The 22463-nt window shown below is 42.3% G+C and overlaps 1 protein-coding gene across 2 annotated transcripts in view; it reads left to right on the top strand.

Annotated features, from left to right (window-relative positions):
* Positions 1-22463, top strand: part of SPATA7 (spermatogenesis associated 7) — a 49574-nt gene that overhangs the window by 9436 nt on the left and 17675 nt on the right. For both annotated transcript variants that reach the window (XM_083734936.1, XM_083734937.1), the window contains 3 exons: positions 1433-1528; positions 10666-10713; positions 14419-14552. In XM_083734936.1, coding sequence (XP_083591062.1) covers positions 1433-1528; positions 10666-10713; positions 14419-14552 — 278 coding nt within the window. The remainder of the gene's footprint in view (positions 1-1432; positions 1529-10665; positions 10714-14418; positions 14553-22463) is intronic.

Genomic DNA, 22463 nt, shown 5'->3' with positions numbered 1-22463 from the left:
TAATACCAGAATACCACAGGGGCCACCTCCTGCTTCATGAGTCTCCCCATTCTTTTAAACACCACTGAGAAATCAGTGAGTCCCATGTGCTGTTCAACTGCAGCTGCCATCATCCCTGGCTGATGGCCACACTAGTTAGGGCTGATGAAGTCTAATAACATCTGGAGGGCCACAGGTTCCATATCCCTGACTTAGAACATCTGGGGAGGCCCTCATGCATATCCCATTGCAATCTGAAGTTTGTTTGGCATGGTCTTTTTCCATTGTCATGCCTAGGCTCTCTGTTCCAGGAGATCCATCTAGCTTCCTCCCTGATGATTTTTTTGGAACAAAGTAAAATGGAACAGGAGCATTCCATACTGCAGCATTTTGTTGCAGATTCCAATTCACCCTGCTCTTCATGAGTTTTTCTCTTTTTTTAAAAAAAAATTATTGATACAGCAAAAAAATAAGAAAATGAGAAAACACAGATACAGAATTACACACAGGAATAACAATAAACACAAAAATTTCTTAACAAATAATAAAACATAAGTTGGTCTTAACACTATAGACCCACCTCCCGTCTATTCCTTATTTCAGTCTCATATTACTTATTGCCAATACAGACTTTTATCATCATTTAACTTTTTCTTGATATAGCTTACCTCTTATGGCTAACTTGCAACTATTACTGAAGTTCCTCGAATGCTGCAACAGAGTTTAAACTACTATATTTATATTTCAAGTATTCTTTGAAGACCTCCCATTTTGACACAAATTCCTGTTTTGATTTGTTCTTTATTTTTTCTGATAGACCATCTAATTTGGCATATTCTGTCAGCTTTTGGATCCATTCAGGCATAGAGGGAATTTCGATACTCTTCCATTTTGCCGCGATAAGAACTCTTGCTGCCGCCGTGGCGTATAAAAAGATACCCTTCATTTTTTGCAGAATATCCAAATCTGTAACTCCCAGGAGATAGGCCTCTGGTTTTTTATTTAAAAAGATCTTTAGCATTTTTTGCAATTCTGAATGAATACTCTCCCAGAATACCTGTATTTTCTTGCATAACCACCACATGTGGTAGAAAGTTCCTGAATTATCTCTGCATCTCTAGCAATTACTTGACACATTTTTTTACACTTTCGAAAGTTTCCAGGGTGTTAAGTACCATCAGTGTTGCATTTTTAGAAAGTTCTCTCTAATCGTTTAACACTTTGTGAATTTCCAATTATTCTTCCACAAGTTTTCCCATTGGGCCATGGTTATTGAGTGGCCAAAGTCTTGTGACTACCTCACCATGGCCACTATTCCAAGTTTTGGAAAGAGTTTTTCTCAATGACCTGTTTCCATCTGTGTGTTCCTGCTTTGAACTTATATTTCTGCAATTGCTGGTGAAGACTACTGGCACTTTCCACAATAACGATCAAATGTGCTTTACGTTTGTAGCCTTCTGCATTGACGACTCCTCCCGCAGACTAAGCAACCAGTACCTGATCAGGGATCACATGGCAGTCCATTACAATAAAATACTTTCAGCTAAAGGTAAGCATATACAAGTCATTCACCTCTCCTTGAATGGAGTAATTATTTAGTAATACATTTTCCCTGTTATCTGTCGCTTAGGGGGGAAAAGAAAAATCACTCACATTTAAAGCCTGCCATTTTAGAATTAAAAGAAAAATGCCAACTCCTAACCTTGCCAACATTTAACTGAGTGTTTGAAATGCTAAATTTAATCAGAAGCTCTAGTGTTTATGCATTCTGAAAAGATATTATTTTCCCACTGAAATTACATCAAGAATATATGCACTAGACTGAATACAGCTTGTGCCAATATGTCTGTCTAAAGATTTTCTATCATTAGGGTACATCATTTGCTATTTCTTGGATCGGTGAGCAGATAGTCATTCTCCAAAGTCAGTGCTATGTGCTAATTAATATTTGGCACAAACTTGAGCATTAATTAATCCTCCTTTATTTCTCATTGCATGGCATTGCCTCAACACACTTCCATTTTCACCCTCTATAAAATCACAGTATGTGGTTCAATATTAAAAAACAAACATATTTTTAATCTCTTATGTTTCAATTGTCAATCCCATAAATAGGAGCAAGATTAAAATAAGAGCACAATTGTATGCATGCCTCCTATGAAGTACTGTATATCGCATTGGGTTTGGTGGCACTGTGGTCTAAACCACTGAGTCTCTTTGGCTTGCCAATCAGTTCAAATCCCCACAGTTCAAATCCCCACAATGGGGTGAGCTCCTGTTGCTTGGTCCCAGCTCCTGCCAACCTAGAAGTTTGAAAGCACACCAGTGCAAGTAAATAAATAGGTACTGCTGCAGCGGGAAGGCAAACGACATTTCCGTGCGCTCTGGTTTCCGTCATGTGTTCCATTATGCCAGAAGTGGTTTAGTCATGCTGGCCACATGACCTGGAAAGCTGTCTGTGGACAAATGCCAGCTCCCTCGGCCTGAAAGCGAGATGCGCACCGCAACCCCATAGTCACCTTTGACTAGACTTAACCATCCAGGGGGTCCTTTACCTTTTTTTACCTTACTCCCAGGCACATGGGTATAGGGATGCAGCCTGCCTTAAGCCTTGCAGAAGTTTAAGATGCATAGTCAATAAACAACCTTTCTTTTAAATGATCATTAATTTCAAATGTTGTGTGTTCAGACACACACAAAATGGTTTCCAACTATGATCTGCATTGTTCTGTCTGCAGATACCTAGGGGGTAATACTAAAATTGACTGCTGGGCTGAATTGAGCCTTGCTGCACACAGAAACAGGGGTGGAAAGTGGGGCAGGCAGATCGCTGTGCCAGCCTGGAGCTGATGCCACTGTTGAGCCCAGATGGAGTCCAGTGTTGTCATGTGATGGTAGCAAGGCTGGCTTGGACCCTCCCAGTTCTCAGAATGCCCTGTTTCAGGGCTTTCCCATTGGCAGCTGGTGAGCATCCCAGTGGCTGTCTCTTCGGTGGGTGGAAGGGAGAGGTCCATACAGGCACAACTGGGAAGAGTCCAGTGAAAGTGACATGGCTGAGAGGAGGGACCGGTGTAGAAGGGTTTGTACTGGGATTCTGGCTGTCTTAACTTAGTTGGGTTTTAACTCATGTACATCATTCTCCCCATCAGAAGCCAATGAGTCTCAAACTCTTGATGAGCTAGGGACTTTTCCCTGTATGCAAAGACAGGCTATGGCAGATTGAGTGGACGAGAACCATAGTAGGTCCAACGGTCAAGTAGGCTGTATCTGCACGTGCTGTAGAGGGAAGTGAGGGGCTGATGGGGCTCATCAACCTGGGAAGGTAGCCCATCTAGGAGAAGGAAAACTCCTAAACCTCTTCTCCCTTGCGGGAGAAGAAAAGGCTAAGGAGTAAACCCTATACAAATCCCGAGTGGAGCCCCTAAGACAGTAGGATGGGGCCTTATATGCTTCCTTCCAGCAACTCCTGCTGCCAAGCCAGTGCCAGACGTATTGCTCTGCTTTCCTTTGGAGCACATGAGCAAGGCTGAGAAGGGGGGGGGGGGTCTTGTCTTCTGGGAAGTCCAGGACCTCCGTATACACTTGTGCCCCAGGGAGATCACTTCAGTGTTGCTAATGCAGAGGTTTGACTTCACCCCAGGAGGCGCAATCCATTGTCTCTCAAGACAGACAGATGCCAACAACAACAAAATCATTCTGATTTTAATATTTAATACCTTTTTAGATGGGGTTACTCACACATCTGCCTTATGTATTTTCAGATTTGTAGTAATTCCATTCAGGTTCCTGGGTTTGCAATGCAATTGTATGCATGTTTACCCAAAAAAAGAAAGGCCCCTTGTGTTCAATTACTCCTTATTACACCTGCCATCCTAGATACATTTCACCTAGAAATAAGTCCTATTGAACTAAGTAGGCCTTTATTCTCACTAGACATATATAGACTTGCACTATGTGTTTAAGAGTTCAGCCTCAGCCAGTCAAATCAAACTAGTCTCCACATAAATTACATATAACAACTTTTTAGTCATCTTGCAGAAAACATTCAACCTGTTACTAAATGAAATCATTTACGTATATTAGTCGCTTTAAAAAAATGAACTCAATGTGACTTAGAAAAACAAATCCATACCAAACTATTGTATCCATTTTGTATTTTTAAAATGTCAACCATAATTGCAAATACTGGGTTAAAGGTAAACAGTACAAAAGACCTTAATAGATGGTTCTAAAAAATATTTTCCATAAAGGTGCAATTTATAGGGCCAGGTATTTTACAGTCTCTGAGCTATGTATCCTCACTACAAGCCCCTTGACATGTTATCCCCATTTTGCAAACATAGAATAGAAGCTGAGAACCCAAAGCTGTCCAGAATGTTCACCCTTGGTGTGAATTTGAACCCAGTTCTCCTGCACCCAAATCTAACAAGCTGCCCAACACCTACCTGCTTTATGAAGAAAACTGTACAGTTCAGTGAACATCACTGTGAAATAAATCAGCCAATATTTTTGTTGAAGTGCACCTCCTCCAATTGCATGCTTCATTGCACAAAATTAATTCCCAGCTCCTGAGCTCATAAGCATTGTCTGCCCAGGGTGTAAACTGGTACTATCAGTTTCATGTCACTTTTTAAAAAATAAATAAATCCATAACTTTCTAGCCGTTGTGATCTGTGTGTATCATCAGATATTCAGAAAATAAGAAAAATAAACCACTACTAGGGATGTAAGAAGGGCAGCGCTACTTGTTTTCCTGCATCGAGTGTAGCTGTTCTTGGGGAAGCAGTCAAGGTGCAATGGCAGGGGGCAGGGGAACAGTAACTAACCACAGCTGTTTGTCCTGAAAAGAGAGCAGGAGAGGGCCAAAAGATATGGGTGTTTTCTGTCTGACCAAGATCATGCCACTTTTGACATGCCCTGAGTCCCTTCCGGCAAAGCCTATTGCCCCAAGGAATACCAGCTGACACATACGCACCTTCCACTTGCCAGATTAGAGGCAAGACAGATGTGGATATCTGTGCAAAAAGAAGTTGGTTGAGATGCTGGCCCTCACTTGCGTCTCAAAGTGACCCTCTCCAAGGGAAACAGCTGCTGCTGCTGAGGAGTCCAAAAGGTGCAGAAGGTAGCATACATTATGAATGTGCAAATTAGACGCACTAAATTAACATATCTCATTTGTGCCCTGTGCAGCAGGTCATTTATCTCTGTAATTGTGCCTGGAGGGGGAGGGGAGTTCTCTTGTTTAGGTAATTCATATTTCTAAGGCGCTACTTTGGGCAGCAATTGATGGAGGGGATGAGAAGACAGTTGGCCAGTGGAGGGGAGAGGAGTGGAGGGAGAGAAAGAGGGAGGAGGAAAGAAGAATGGGAATGGAGCCTAATAGTCAATAGTAGGAGACTATCTCCTTGATTTGCTGCAAAAATATCCTTATAGCCCTCCCTCCGACCCCCTGGGCTTGATCTGTGTTTCCCTTCACTTGGTTCTCCCTGTGCTTGTAAAACTCAAGCTTTCTTGGATGCCATGCTATTTGCTTTTTTAGATACTGCATTTCTGTCATGGCACCCAAAGTGGCATATAGTTTATGATGAAAGGGTATAAGAAGGAAAAATCAGGAGGGAAGAGGAAAAGAAGCAAGCTCAAAGCACCGACCTTTTCATGGGAAGACAACGGAATAGCGTGAGACAGTTCTGGGGACGGAGGAGTCCAATGGCAGTTGGCCCTAGCCAGGCTGATGGAAGAAGGCTTGTTCATCTCTTCTGCTGCTGATGGAGACATCTCTGACAGAGGAGTGAGCCAAACGGTGACTGATCCCTTCACTTGAGGCCACAGAATGGGGCTTGCTAAGCTTATTTCTCCCTCTGGAGCAACCAAGAGGAACGTCGGCAGATGGAGCCAGTTCTGGCAGGGAAAGAACCAATTGGCAGTTGTCCCGGCTGTTGTTGACAACTGTTTCAGCCTCTCATGCATCCAGGTGACTGGGAAGCTTTGTCCCCAGTCCTAGATATTCAGGGAACGGCTGGAGTTTCTCAGTAGTGAAGCCTCAGCACTCTGCACATGGTCAGATATAATCTTGGTTACTATTGCTACTTCTCCAAAGCTGAGGCCTCTGGAAAGACCTGGGTCAAATTAAACCCAGAAAGCCTTGATTTATCATTCCAACCAGCACCTGTTGCTGTTGGAGCTGACAGCCAACAGCTCAATACAGTGCATGTGTTTCTATCATGAACAGCCTTCCCCCATCTTCCAGCCTTCGCAGTGTGCTGGACAGTCATGCAGGTAACGTCACTGCTATAAAATACAACCACAGTAAGTGGAAGAGTCTTGCTCCCTTCCCCTCACAGGCTAACTCGGGGGATAGAATTGCTGTTGGCAGCTTTTCTGGCTTGTCAATCCGACTTGAGGCCTTTCGCTTAAGACAGAAGGAGAGCGCTTCTTTGTTAAATGAACATCATGGTAGAACCTGTGCATTTTCTCGCTTGAGTTTTTCTCTCTGTGAAAACTGTGAGGGTTGAACTTCACTGGTGTTGTTTTGTTTTAATGGAAGCTTAGAATATGCAGCGGAATATGTACTAGTTGGAGTGCTTGATGAAAATCTTGAAGTCCAGATAATTCCCCAAATTCAAGATGGAATGCCAAACAGAGGACCAAGCGTTGTCCTCTTGAAAATATAGGAAGTAGCAGAGTGAAAAGAGGACTGCCCTGTATTAAGGGGATGGGGAGAGGACAAGTGCCCACCCTACAGCAAAGCTTAAGGAAACCACAGCTCCTTGGTTCTCGTCCAGAGGCAGTGCCTTAGCATTGCACCGGGTGCCTGCCTCCTTCCCTTTTCAGAGCCACCCACAGTGCAGTGTTACGTTTGCATAATTTTACCACATTAACCATGTGGTTAGCCAGAATCCGCAAACCTGCATCTCACCCTGGTTACCATGGCTACAGATGGTGTGGATGCAATGCTGCGCTATAGATAGCTTTGTAACAGGGAAGGGGCATTTGTGGGCAGAAGAGAGGAAAGAAAGAAGAGGAGTTAGACTACAGGGTGCCCCCAGTTTCCTGACACACCCACCCAGTGCACACTGGACCTGTGACTCCCAGCCACCCCACAGATCCCTTTGCTTCTTACTAGCACCCCTGTACCCAACAGAATTCTACTTTTACCTCACAGAAGGAGGTGAGGAGGGAAATTAACTTCTGATCGAACAAGCGCAGTCTACTGTGCATGTACACACACACATGTACTTACAGTAGCAGCCTGTGTAGTGGAATGGTGTCAGTGCTGGCGGAACCGCAGCTGACCTGGATGTGAGGTTAGGTCACATCAGTGGCAAGGTTGGGGCTGTGTGGGCGCACCAGGGAGAACATTGGGTTGGCTCCATCCATGTGCCCTTGCTGCCCTGAGCTGGCAGTTCTGCCTTGCCCAATCCCATGTGACTCCGTGGCACCACCTCATCACTCAGACCACTTTTGGTTTTTGACTTAGTGCATTTGTATCCCATCCTTTCCCCATCATGATTCTCTCAGGGGGCGGTAGGCTTCCTTTCGCTAGGGTGCCAGGAGTCAAAGTCAGAAGAAGCTCAGCCATAAAACACCTGGTGTCAGTGAAATTAACTCTTTTTTTCAAAGAAACCAAAACGGTGCAGGCTTAGTGATCACAACAACTCTTCCCAATCAGTCTTGCCCCAGTTAGGCAGTTGCAAGGACTTCTCATCGCTCTCTAAGATTCCTCCCCCAGGTCCTTCCCCAACAACCTAGACTCCTTCATCTTGTCTCTCTCTGCTCTGCCCTTTTCTGGGAGACCAGGGAGGGAGGAAGATGCTCACAGCAGGAGAGAGAGACTCCCTGGCTTCGCCAACAAGCCTGCCCCACTCCTCTCCAGCCTCCGCTTCTGCCTATGATTCTGGACTGCCCTCTGCCTCTTCCTTCTTACCAATGTTACCTCTTCAGCTTCTGACACCTCCTCCTCCCAGTTTCCTCCCTCTTCATCCTTGGACCACTCCTCACCATTCCACCACCAGTCCCCTGGCCCTGAGCCTTCTTCCCTTGGTGGTTCGCCAGGTGGAGCCTCCCACTACTCTGTATCCAGCCAATCCACGACATCGAGACATCTAAGCAGAGACCGGGCAGCCATCTCTCAGGGATGCTGTAGTTGCGCCTCTGCACTGAAAAAGGGTGGAGGAGTTGGTCTGGATGAGCTCTGAGGTTCCTTCCAGCTCTAGAATTCCATGACTGCAACTCAAGGTGGCATAGAGTTCTCAAGTGCAACAGTGCAATGGCATTCTCTCTCCCTGGTGCCGCTGTGAAATCCGCAATGGAGAATGAATTATGAGCGACGGTGGGCTTTTCTTTTGGGAAAACAGGTTGCAAACAAACTTTATTATAACAGATGTAAACAAGGAGTTTTATTCCTTCTTCTTCCACAGCAATGCAACAAACAGTGCTGTAGCTTTTTATTAAAACGTATACTGTTTCAAGTTATAGGCTGTATGCTGTTTAAGCTTATGGGTACTTTCTTTTATACATCTTTCATAGATCAGATTTCTCCACTCACACTTCAGAAACTTAGGATTTTAACTGGACTGTTTCCCTTACAGACCCCCAAATCCTCCTTGGCCTCAAAATCAATACTGCCCTTTCCTGTCAGAGTATTCCTTCAGAGGACCCTTTTTCCTGTAAACACCATGTGGGACTGTGTCTTTTCTATTTTAACTGTGTTCTGCGATTCAGAACTTTAGAGCATATACTGAGAGTTCTGGCTCTCCTCAGCTCTACCACCTGTCAGAACGAACTCTCCTGACAGAATCTGACCCCATGAATCTCTCACACCACCTCTCACTCCACTCCAACTGCCTCCCTTGGAACTCTGGCCAATTAGAAGCTGTTGCTGGTTAACTGTTTGCTGGCGGGGCACTCAGGTGACTCAACCTGCTCAGTAAACAAACCTTTCCATCACATGGTCTCCCATCCACGCGCTGCTAAGCCTCAGCAAGGGCTAAGAAGGGCTATAGCATCTCTATTAGAGCATCTGCTTTGCATGCATAATAATAATAATAATAATAATAATAATAATAATAATAATAATAATAATAATAATAATATATTTATTTATTCATTCATTCATTCATTCATTTATTCATTCCCCACCCATCTGGTTGGGCTTCCCCAGCCACTCTGGGTGGCTTCCAAAAAAATATTAAAATACTGTAATACATCAAACATTAAAAGCTTCCCTAAACAGGGCTGCCTTCAGATGTCTTCTAAAAGTCTGGTAGTTGTTGTTCTCTTTGACATCTGGTGGGAGGGCGTTCCACAGAGCGGGAACCTCAGTGTCCGGGTAGAATGATGGGGGTGGAGACGCTCCTTCAGATATACTGGACCGAGGCTGTTTAGGCGCTTAAAGGTCAGCACCAACACTTTGAATTGTGCTCGGAAACATACTGGGAGCCAATGTAGGTCTTTCAAGACCGGTGTTATATGGTCTCGGCGGCCGCTCCCAGTCACCAGTCTGGCTGCCGCGTTCTGGATTAGTTGTAGTTTCCGGGTCACCTTCAAAGGTAGCCCCACGTAGAGCGCATTCCAGTAGTTCAAGCGGGAGATAACCAAAGCATGCACCACTCTGGTGAGACAGTCTGCAGGCAGATAGGGTCTCAGCCTACGTACCAAATGGAGCTGGTAAACAGCTGCCCTGGATACAGATTTGACCTGTGCCTCCATGGACAGCTGTGAGTCCAAAATGACTTCCAGGCTGCGCACCTGGTCCTTCGGGGGCACAGTTACCCCCATCACCTTCAGGTAGGACTGGGAGAGACCCCTGTTTGAAACACTGGCTAACCACTACCAGTCATTGCAGACAATTCAGAGCCAAATGGATCAATGGTCTGACACTAAGACCACTTGCTGCGATTCAGTGCCCAGTCAGGCCATGCCTTGGTCTTGAAATCAGTGGGCATCAGCTCTTTACTTGATTATGGCTATAAAAACTCCTAATTGGCAGTGCAAATTTTAAACACTGCTTTGGGTGCCCCAAACATTTAATTATACTGTGATCCATACTTTAGCATCTTGCTTGATAAATAGACTGTAAAAGTACCTCTTTTTTCAGATGGGGCTGATTCGTAGGACTAACAGTATCGGAAACTAGATGCTCTGTATGTATCTGAGTGCGGCCTTGAATAAATATACCATTAGAATATGCTGATGTGGTCATTCAGATGTTGCTGGTTTTCCATGCACCACTGACCACATTCTCTGCGGTCGCTTCATGGGCACAAATACTCAAGTTCCATACCCATTAAAGCCTTGGACAGGAACAAACATTCTTTATTAAGTAATACTGTGTCAGGGAACAGTACGTATCCACAGCTACAGTTACAGGCCTTACCGTTCTGTAATAAGAGTTCAAAGATGTTGAAGTACAGCACGGAATCCTCATTACGACGCCCGTCTTCTGCAAAAGCTGGTCACAAGCTTTCTATTTCATTCTTTAACACAGCTAACTGGATTCATTAAAACCAAAAGGCTAGTTAAATGAGTAAAAACATGTAAAATGTAGACTGGCCATTATGTTTCAGCCATAGCTTTGGCGAAAATACATCCCACCAATAAGCTGACGTTAAACAAAGTCTGTTTATTGCAAATCTTCAAAGAGAATGTTGATTCACTCACTTTAATGGTATGTTGTTTGTTTTTCAGCTGCTGTAGACTGCTCAGTACCAAAAAGCAGGTTAAACAGCATCAAACGTACGTATTTCCGAGGCATTCATCTTCTAAAAACTTTTCTGAAGGCATACTATGGTATTTTCTCTTTTTAAAATACATTGTCCTTTCATAGATGACCCTTGGGGTCCCTTCCAACTCTATGATTCTATGTTTGTCATCTCCATTAATTTCAATGGGTTTGCTCTGTGTAGGACTAACATTGAAAATATCCCATCAATCCTTTCAGGTTGCTACCTAATTTGGCTTGGGGGGGGGGGGAATTCTCCACAGATCTCAAATAAGGTCAGACTCTGAGGGTGAGCCAATCCCACTCGGATGATTTCATTGCTGTTAAACACTCCATAATAACATAGAAGAGAGTAGGAATATTTTACTCTTTCTCTTTAATACCTGCCTGCCAGGCTGTGGTAGAAAACCTGTCATCTTTCTTCAGAGCCTTCCTGCTTTGCTTGCTTATTCATTCATTCATTCATTCATTCATTCATTCATTCATTGGACTTATAGCCAATATGTGACAGAAAATGTCATGTCAGGTGTTGGCTGATCTGAAATTACCATTTTTAGACCAGCTGTCTGCATGTCTCCCGCATTCCCTGTGCGAACACAATAAAGGAATATACTTTTACAGTTGAAGCATATGCAACTTTTGGAGTAATGATTTGAAAAATTATGAGCTTGCCGGGCACCAAACTGTATCACTCAAAGGTGGGGGGAGGGGAACCCATCTGCTTGTCAAATTAAAAAATATATCCCTCCTGTAATTCCACTGTATCTACTCTCAAGCTACAGACTCATTATTTTTCTAGCTATTTCTGTGCATTCATTAGGTGATGTATGCATGCATCGTTTTGCAGTGCTACGTGACAGTTGGAGCCATTTTCTTATCCATGGGCAGAACATAGAATTTACTGAGCCAAACCATTGGTCTATCCAGTTCAGTATTGGTTACAGGGACTGGCAGCAGCTCCACAGCAATGTCCTGGCTGTACCTGAAGATGCCAGGGATTGAACCAGCAACCTTCTGCATACGAGGCTGGTGCTCTCTGACTGTTGGCCAGTGTCATAATTTGCTGGTTTCCTGAAAAGAAAACAGTATATCTTTGGAACATACGTTTGGTTCTGCTAGAAAATTGCGTATCAAAATTGTACCTGGAATTTTTAAATAGCAGCACTGAGTGCTTTGCTTTAATACTTTAAATAAACCCCACCTGTGAAATCAATAATACCTTTCCTTCTTTATACTCCCATCTTACATCTTTTGGGGTAGGAAAGCTTTCAACAGGAAAGCTTCCTGCACAAAGGAATTTGTAGCATTGCACAACTGTTCATTGTTAGAAGGTCTGCCTTAGAGAACGTGTGGTGGTTTATGCTCATTGTCTTTAAAAGGGGGTTAGGTAAATTCATGATGGAAAAGGCTATCAGCATCTGTTAGTCATGTGGTTATCTGTAACCGTGAGGATCAGAGGTAGGTAGCATGCCTCTGAATGCTGGTTGCTGGGGACATGAGTGGGAGTGGACAGTTGTGGGCTTCCTTGCATCATCTGGTTGGCCACTGTGCAAGCAAGAGGTAGGCCTTTGGTTTGATCCAGTAAGGCTTCTCTGCTGTTCTAATGGGTTTGAAGAAATTGGCTTGGTTTTGTTTGTATTTGATAAGCGTTATGTTGTAAGAAAATGCCAAGCTGACATAAATAAATTTTATCCACTGGCTCAAAAGTTTCACCTCTTACTTTCCTCTTTGATCATTTATGGATGAAAACTTTTAAAATATTCCTTTCTAACCAAGCCTTTGGTTGATTTGATTGACAGCCCTTTTAAAATGTGGGGGGGGGGATGTTTGGAGGAGAGGGTTATTGGGTTGTTGTTTTTATTTTGATTATATCTTTTGTGGTTTTATATTTTGATTTTGTCCTGTGAACTGCCCTGAGATCTTCAGGTATAGGGTGGTATATAAATTCTAATAACAACACAACAACAATAACAACTACTACTACTACTACGCATGTGCAATCCAAAGCACACTTGAATTACTGTACAATCATTTTAAATATAAAACATATTGACCCAAACCCAGGGGAAACTTGCAATGTTTCAATTTACATAGAGATCACTATGACAAACTTGTTGTAACTCATTTCAATCCTACTAAGTTCAATGGAACATTCAGGTTACTAACTTTCTTTGGATTTGAGCCAAAGTTTTAGCTATAACAAATTGATGTGTGGATTTATGCAGCCACTCACCGCGTTTTCTTCCATATGCAGTCATATAAAAGATAGTGTGTCTGATTGTATGAGCAGCCAGAAGAAATGAAGCCAGAAGGGTTCCTATCATTTTAATTAACAGATATCTATTGTGTCATCCATAAAGATGATTCACAGATCACTTCACAGAAGTATGGCCTCATTGACTTTGTATACTTTGTGCCACACTGAATTACTCACTTCCGCAGAATGTTTCAGATCCTGTGTTTATTTTAAAGGAATGTCTATTTATTTTTCGGGGGACGCAGGTGGCCCTGTGGGTTAAACCACAGAGCCTAGGAGTTACCAATCAGAAGGTCGGCGGTTCGAATCCCCACAATGGGGTGAGCTCCCCTTGCTCGGTCCCTGCTCCTGCCAACCTAGCAGTTTGAAAGCACGTCAAAGTGCAAGTAGATAAATAGGTACCGCTCCGGCAGGAAGGTAAACGGTGTTTCTGTGCACTGCTCTGGTTCGCCAGAAGTGGCTTAATCATGCTGGCCACATGACCTGGAAGCTGTATGCCGGCTCCCTCAGCCAATAAAGCGAGATGAGAGCCGCAACCCCAGAGTCGGTCACGATTGGACCTAATGGTCAGGAGTCCCTTTACCTTTACCTTACTCATTTTTCAGAAACCACAAGTTGTCCACCTAGTTGCCCTTTATCTGAAAGCTGAAATAACTGTTAACAATTTAGAGGAAAAATTAAGTCCAAGCTTCTTGGATTACATTTGACTCAAATTGATTATGAGAGTGAAATATAACTTTAGCTGCCAACCTGTGTATTTAATATGTTCTTAATGAAGCCCCACTGATACTTATTCATTTGGTTTGATTCCTTGCCCAGCCTATGGCATTAGCTGCCAGTTTGGGTTACAACAACATGAATAATCCAATTTAAAAGCAAACAAAACCACCAACCGAAAACTGTCATACATTAATTAATAATTTCCAGGTAGGCTGTATTGTTAAAAGTTTAGCTGTCAAAAGGCCAGAGGGGCGTCTTCAGCATATATATGACACATATGTGACATTGCCAAGTAAATATTATTTGTCTCATTTCTGTTAACCACAACAAAATAATAGTTCATCTTAGTACTGTCGAAGTACAAATGAAATTCTAATTGACTTTAAGGAAGCAACAGTTTTATTTATTTATTTGTATTCGATTATTCCAGTTCTGGGGAACCTTTCACCCTCCAGATGTTGCTGGCCTTCAACTCCCATCAATTTCAGCAATCATGGCCAGGGATGAGGAGAAATGCAGTTGTTACACATAACTGTTTGTGTGGTAGTAGACCCAGATGGGTGATGATAACACATGTGATACATAATTAAACTGAGCAGCATACATTTTTGGACTATATCTCAAAACTTTCAATTTCCTCAATCTATCATAACACATAATATCTCAGTAATTTAATTACTAAAAGGAGCCTTAATATGAATCCCTCTGTTTTTAACTCTGATTCATTTTTCCTTACCTTAAGTTTCAGACCAGCAGCGAAGAGAGAAACTCAAGAAAGAAGTCGAAAAATGTGAAAAGGAGATGATTTCGTCTAAAAATGGGTCCCGATCTAGTTCCAGGGAGAGTAGAAGACCACTGTCAGCCACCTATAGAAAAGTAGGTATAATGATTTTTATTTTTAAATTAGCCTTTGATTCCACTCCTGTCAGAGAAGGATTCATTCTAATTGCTTTCATTGTTGTGTTGAATAATAGCACATCAAATTACTACTTCTCGTAAACTTTTGGTTTCATAGCTACACTTGTTGACTAGCACTGGGTAGAATTATGCTAGCCAGGAGAGGAATCTTTTTGTAAGACAAACACTTGGAAGAATAATGTTGTTTTCATAGCAATGAGAGCAGGAGAAACAATTGACGGGATTCATTTTCGGTTTAAAATATGCACCGGGGTGTATTTTGCATCCAGCTGCTGCATAATGCTGGCCATTAGCTGGTTGGTTCTTGCATGACTATTTGGTATCTGACAATGTGAGTGATGACATTATTAGGTTTCTGGAAAATAATTGTGCTTTGGAATATTGTTGGTGCTGGAGATGCAATATGCACAGTAGTTACTTCTGTTTTCTGTTTTGAAGAAGAAGAGAGGAATGTCAGATAAAATATGTGACCTTTCATCTTTTAGTCACTGTTATTTTCTTGCAACAAGGATGTTGTTATGTCTTTCTTAGCCCATGGATGAAGATACTTCTATAACCTTGAGATGCTCTGCAGCACTTGCTAGCAAACTACTGCTTTGACCGTGTTTATGTGGGGTTTGCAATAATGCAGGTGTCTTACAAGACATATGTGAGACTTGAAAAATAAGTGCTCTTTCTACCAGTGAGATAGGAAGAAGTAGACTATGACATTTTAAATGCATTTATTTAGAATACTTCAGTCTCATTTTATAGCCCCGAGAAGCTCCCGAAATAGCTTGTGAACGATGCTCAAAATAAAATTGCAATCAAGTCCACTACAGGAACTGAAATTGCATGGTGTCCGTATAGAACTAGGTTTATCCAGGCAATGTTTCCTGTCCTCATTCTTTGTTCTTCTCTGCTTTCATGCAAGGCAGAAGCTCTTCCACCAAAATCCTCTGGGGTAAGGAGTGGGGCTGAGCAGCTGGGAGTCAGCCATAATTCAGACAGGTCTACTTTTGCTTGCACACACATTGCTTTTAGGCAAGTACGCATTGTGTGGGTTACTGGGCTGCCTCTGAACACCACTGAAAATGGCATTCCTGCATATTCAACACTCCTCATCGTTTCCCTTTAACATGCAGAATAACAGGCCTCATTCTGTGACATCAACATGCTGTGCGTTTCTTCGCCTTCCTCATGTGGAAGAGCTTTGTGATGGTGCACTTAGGGCCCTCATGTACGTCAAACATGCAGGAAGAGGAGGAGTGTTGTCGGCGGGCACAATCTCACTTCTTCCTTAACACATGACCACCCCTAGTGCCATTTCATTGTGATACAGTGGTAACTGACCCAGGACTTTGCGTTGATGAAGCCGTGTGGGTCAATATTCATCAACACTGATAACAACTGATAAAGCCTTAAACGGCTCAGGACCGCAATGCCTCTCAAGGATTGCCTCTTTCCATATGAACCTACGTGGACCCTGAGATCATCTTCTGAGGCCCTTCTTCATGTGCTGTCTCCTCAAGAGGTCCAGAGGGTGCCTTAAGGCGCCAGGCAAAAACGTTCCTTTTTAACCAGGCCTTTGCCTGACCTGATCTACATCCTATACCATTTTTAAAATGTTTTTTGGGTGCGGGGGGCTAGTGGGTTGTTGTTTTAATTTTTATTATATATTTTGTGGTTTTATATCTTGATTTTAATCTGTGAACCGCCCTGAGACCCCCATGTATAGGGGGGTATATAAATTCAATAAATAATAATAAAATAATAATAATAAACAACCTCTCTTGCCAAATACAGCATATGAGCAACTGGAAAAGCAGGGTTGGTGGCACCTTCCACCCTGAAGCACCTTTGGCTGCCTTAAATGCAGCTGTTTCATTCATTCATTTATGTACTGCTTAGATGCTAAAATGGCTTATTCTGTGCCACTGCAATACCATCTGTCTAAAAAGCGTAAACCTAGAACCTACTCATTTTCATGCTGTGCAGTTAGTGTTTTGGAAGAGGGAGTTGGGTTGAGAAATGAGATCCTCCACTTGTACCACAGGTGCTAAGGGGTGGGTTGGGGGCCCAAGTTGTGGGTCTGTTGCGATGAGCCCCAGATCTGGGCAGACTGCAAAGCACAGTGCTGGTGAGATCCCAGCCATTCGCCATCTTAATGCCTAGAGTCATCTATGCATATAAATTGGCAATATTTTTGTAATAGGTCTACAAGCCGATGGATCCCCTGTTCATCTGTTTTACTTCTGCGTAGACATGATTAGGATCAAGCTGCAAATCTAAGATATCTGTAGAAGCAAAAGTGTAGGGAGTGGTTTATGCAATTCTTACTTATAGCAGGCACCCAGTGTGTGGCAAGCAGAGCAACCTGTCTCAGTGTTACATCCCAGCAACAAGCAGGGTGTGTGGAGATTCTGCTCACCTGTTTTATCTTTAAATTCCATCAGTTTAACTGGGATCTGCTTCGATTGCTGCAAGAGATTACATATTAGATGACATTCATGTTCTAAATCAGGCTGTTCATAATTTCTCAGCTATTGGGGGTCAGGAAAGTAAATTATAATGAATCTTAATATTCAGACAACAGAATGAAAAGTCATTAAATAATTACACTATATGAATTTGTACTGTCTAAGCACTTTGTGGTATTATGAGCAGTCAGTGATGGATGAATAGAAATTTCTGAGGTTTTACTCCATCTAAGTATAATAAATACACTTTCCTGGATAACCAACAAAATCAATGTCCAAACAAATTAGCCCGTCTTAGCATTGATTATCCACCTGACTTTCTGTTCTATTCTGCTTTTTTTTTTAAGTGGTATTCATTTGCATTCTCTTCTCATTAATAGTGATGAGCGCTGGCATCTAATCTTCCATGCATCAGCGAGTTTGCATTTATTAGCTTTAGCATTAGTATTTAGTGTTGCAGTTGCATCTACCTGCTGCAGACATAAGGCTACATGTGATCCCAGTTTTTCCATTCAGAATCCCTGCACTCAGAGAGATCACCAGCTGCTTTTTGCAATAGTTGCCCATGTGAAAGAGTAAATGAAGCATCTTATAAACTGGATAGGCACATTGCTCGATTGTTATTTAAGATATCCTAATATGATATAGTAGAATTTTCTGGCCTGTATGAAAAATTGTTCATGTAAACGGAAAGCCTCATCTATAACTAGTTTTGTTGTCCAATAAAATTGAATAAACAAACCTTAGAGCTTGAAAAGCCCCTGGGAATGCTGGATCTATGCCAGATTTGGGATTTAAAATACATCTGCTCTGTTCTGATGTAACACTAAACCATGGATCCCAGGGATGGGGAACCTGTGATCCTCCAGGGGTTTTTGGACTACATTTCCCATCAGCCTTGACCGTTGGCTTTTTTGGTTGGGACTGGTGAGAGTTGGAGTTGAAGAATATCTAGACAGCGATAGGTTCTTTATCCCTGGTTTAGCATTATGAGAATCAGCTTTGGAGAACTAAATGTCCCATCCCCAATCCTTCTCCTATCTCCTAGGGCAAAGCTACAAGGAAGAGGTCAGAAGAATTTGCTTCTATTTTTGATTAAGCACATGTTTTCCCAACCCTAAACTGTGGAGTCAGAATTTAGGATTTGAACAACATGCTAAACTGCAGTTACTTTAAAACAGAAGGAAAAATAGTTTAACATAACATCAGAACCCTAAACTGGGATTAATCTTAACTATAATTATGAAACTATAATTACAAAATTACAAAAAAACTATAATTACAAAACTATGGTTTGAAGTTGGTTTTTCTGCTAACCAAAGTTAAGATTAACCACAGTTTCTGTGGGTTAAGGCGGCATGGCAAACTATGGTTTGGAATACAGAAGTGAAAACTTCCAATTTTCCTTGTGTCCAAGGAGAAGGGAACACAGAAGTTTGGGGGCTCCTGCAGTGCATTCTCAGAACGTTGCAGTACAGTGGTACCTCAGGTTAAGAACTTAATTCGTTCTGGAAGTCCGTTCTTAACCTGAAACTGTTCTTAACCTGAGGTACCACTTTAGCTAATGGGCCTCCCGCTGCTGCCATGCTGCCGTGCAATTTCTGTTCTCATCCTGAAGCAAAGTTATTAACCCAAGGTACTATTTCTGGGTTAGCGGAGTCTGTAACCTGAAATGTCTGTAACCTGAAGTGTCTGTAACCCGAGGTACCACTGTATAGTTTAGCATTAAGTCTGATTCAGCCCAATGTTTTGAGTCAAAATACTATGTTACAAACTGGCAAATGGTGTGTACCATACACTTTGAGCTATCTCCAAATCAGTCTTTTTACTTCTTCCCGTGTAATGCAGAAATTCTTAAAGCAACCTACGTTCACTGAAAAAATGACAGCCGTGTCCTTGACGTGTTGCAATTCATCAGGTTGAGCAAGTGTTACAGAGTTCTCCTGTTCAATAAAACATATCCTATTTGTGCAGATCGCAGTATTTTTTAAGACTGGGTCTGGGTGGCTGGGCAGAGAGGCAAAACTAGGAAGCTTTGTGGTTTGTTTTGTGCTGTCAGGGTTATTCAATAGTGCTTCTACCACTCAGTGGGATCTGTGTGAAAGATATATATGTTTTGCTGAAGGTTAGCTGTATCTTTCTTCTGGTTTCATGCTTCAGTATGGAATCGAAGCCATGGGAAGAGTCCCCTAGGAACAGGATGTGTCTGTCGCCTGTTCAGATTCATGGTTTTCTGTAAATCTTGAATGACTTTCTGCAGTTCAAAGTCAGACAAAGCCTTCAGGAGTGCTGACTCCCTAGTTTTATCTGCAACCCAACTTTTCTAATTCCTTCTCATTGTACAGGGCTCTCTTCTGCAGGTGTATTTGTGGAAATTGACCCACTGAAGGTCAGGCAGCTAAGGAGCACTTCATAATTCTTTCATTTGGAAACACTTTCTTTTGTTCTTGCCCCATTGTTGCGATTTTGATGTCTCATATCTTTGTTATTTGAGCGGTGACTGATCTGTTGCAGGGGTTCCCAAACTGTGGTCCATGGATCACCATTGGCCCATGGGCTTCATTCAGGTGTTCCTCAGTGGCAGGTCTATGCTGAACAATGAGAGAAGCAGCTATGAATGGTGGGCAGAGTGCATTAATTGTTCTTGTTGATTTTAAATTGTATTTTTATTCCTTCTTTTTGTTTTATTATTTATTATCATGTTTTATATTGCATTCTATGGAATTCAAATTGCAGTACAATAAAAAAAAACAAAAGCTAAGAAAATACAATTAGAAATTCTACAGCGTCTAGCAGAGACCCACCAAGTGTCCCTATTTTCCAGGGACAGTCCCAGATTTACAGAAGCCATCCTGGATTCTGATTTGATCCCACAATGTCCCGCTTTTCCTTAGGACATCCCTAATTTCATGGGATAAATCTTGGAGGCAGCACAGCACATTATATTCTGCTTTGACAGGCGGAAGATAAAACCAGTAAGTGGTTCACTTAGACCCTCAGCAATTTTCAAGTGATCCATGGGGACAACATTTTGGGAACTCCCGATCTTTTGGATTTTATCAAATTTTTGTTGTATAGTTTATTGTATTAATAATATTTAGCACATCAAAATAACATAACAAGAAGGACAAGATATCCTATGCCTCTAAAAACAATCTGTTTTTGTATAACACAGTAGCAGGATGGTTATCACTGGTGTTTGAATGTAACTAAGAGACTCTATGATAAAAAAAGAGAGATTTTGCATGTTCTTTTGTAATTCAAGAAAATCTTTAATCAAAATTATTTCCAAAACCAAACAACACTCAGGAATTCCTTTGGTGTGGAGTGGTGTGGAGAGGAATATAGCTGAGATGATAACCGCTAAGTTTCAGTTGTGTAATTTATGCTCTGTTTGTTGGCAATGAGGTGACAGAAACAACAATAGAGCAATTGTTGGTCTTATCAGCTGTCCACAGCTGGCCAAAAGCTTCTCCTCTAAAAATGCACATCTATCTGTACTGAGCTTTTATTTGGCTCTGAGCATCCTCAAATGTGTGGCTCATTCTGTTTCATACTTCAAGGCAATTGTTCTTCTTTTTTGCTATCATTCACATTATTATTCCTTAGTCTGGTCCATTATCTAGAGTTTCCAGCATTACAAGACTGTCTGCATCTCTCTCCCCTCCCCAAAATAATGTCCAGGGGTAGCCAAAATGGTGCCCTCAAAATATCGTTAGACTCCAACTCCCATCAGTTCTAGCCAACATGGCCAGTTGGCAGGAATGATGGGTGTTGTATCCCAACAACATCAGCAGGGCACCATTTTGGCTACTCTTGTACTATTCTTTTTCATTCTTCTTACCAACCAGCAACTCTGTTTTAGATGTTTTGTAAGTTTGCTTCATAACATACATCATTGTAGCACTCCTAGCCTGTATCTCACTCAGCTGTTACTTGAGAGCAAGTCCCATTGAAATCAACAGGCTAGGAGTGTTATGGAGCAAACTGCCAAAACACTTGTTGCAATAGGACGTAATAGGGATTTGGAGGGATGCTTACATGGCAGAATTGGCAAGTAGGAAGGAAGTGTACACAAGCCCATGTCTGCTAATTCTCTAAAGCAAATTCCATACTTCTCCCCACCAGGGTGCTGTTCCCTCTTCTGGTTTTGGAGACAGCAGTAGAGAGGAAATCCATTAAAAATGGCAGGAGGGGTTTTCAGGGGAGATTTTGTGGACAGGAAAAGGATTATAAACCCTCTCCCAATTCTTCTTCTAAAGTTGACAAGCCATATTTCCCTTTTGTCTAGTTCCACTGTAGGTATAGATTTCTATTAAAGGGACACAGGTGGCTCTGTGGTCTAAACCACTGAGCCTCTTGGGCTTGCCGATCAAAAGGTTGGCAGTTCGAATTCCCACAATGGGGTGAGCTTCTGTTGCTCTGTCCCAGCTCCTGCCAACCTAACAGTTCAAAAGCACACTATTCCAAGTAGATAAATAGGTACCGCTGGGGTGGGAAGGTAAACAGCGTTTCTGTGTGCTCTGGTTTTCGTCATGGTGTACTGCTGCGCGAAAAGCGGTTTAGTCATGCTGGCCACATAACCCGGAAAGCTGTCTGTGGACAAACGCCGGCTCCCTCGGCCAGTAAAGCAAGATGAGCGCCTTTGACGGGATTTAACCATCCGGGGTCCTTTACCTTAGACTTGTATTGCTATCTTTTAATGGATTATTTCCACATTCTACTTGTCTCCTACTTTTATGTCTTCTCTGCATTCCTCTTTTTTCAAGCCCATTAAAATAAGTGTCATATCAGAGGGAAATGTGATCATATTCAGACCAAGCAGGCTACCCTTAAGAGACAGTGAAAAATAAATCACAGCTTTCAAAGGCACTGCAAAGTAGCTTTCTCAGATGAAGCTAGCTAGAAGTTCCAGTACACTAGAAAACTGCAGCATCTGCGTTTTGATGGTGTGTCTTTCAGGCTAACTTTGTATCTCACTAAATAAAAAACACCTGAAGACCAGAAGCAGGAATAAATGGAGTTGAAAGAAGACACTAAAGAGGACACATAGTAATGAGGCCTGTATTCTTGGTACCCTATTATGAAGTGATAGGAAGTGGTCTGATTTGGAATCCCGTTCCAAATACCACCTTCAGCATCCGTCTGTTGTTTCTTTTTAAAAAGGGGATCAATGAGTACAATTTTGGTTTAAGACAAAGATGTGTCCTAGGTTAGCTCTCACAACTTTCCTAGATTTCCTTTAGGGCTTGGTCTCACCATGGCAAATCCCCATTGCCACCAGCATTTTATCTAGTTACTGTAAACCTGTCTGTACACTGAGGTCATCAAATGAGGCACTGCTCTGGAAGCCCCGTCCTTGGGACTAAGGAACAGTGATGCCTCTGCTGTGGTACCCTAAATCTGCAGT

The sequence above is a fragment of the Podarcis gaigeae genome (genome assembly GCF_964106915.1).
Source record: "Podarcis gaigeae genome assembly, chromosome: 1".
Classification (NCBI taxonomy): Eukaryota; Metazoa; Chordata; class Lepidosauria; order Squamata; family Lacertidae; genus Podarcis; species Podarcis gaigeae.
This window is presented reverse-complemented; position numbering and strand designations above follow the sequence as displayed.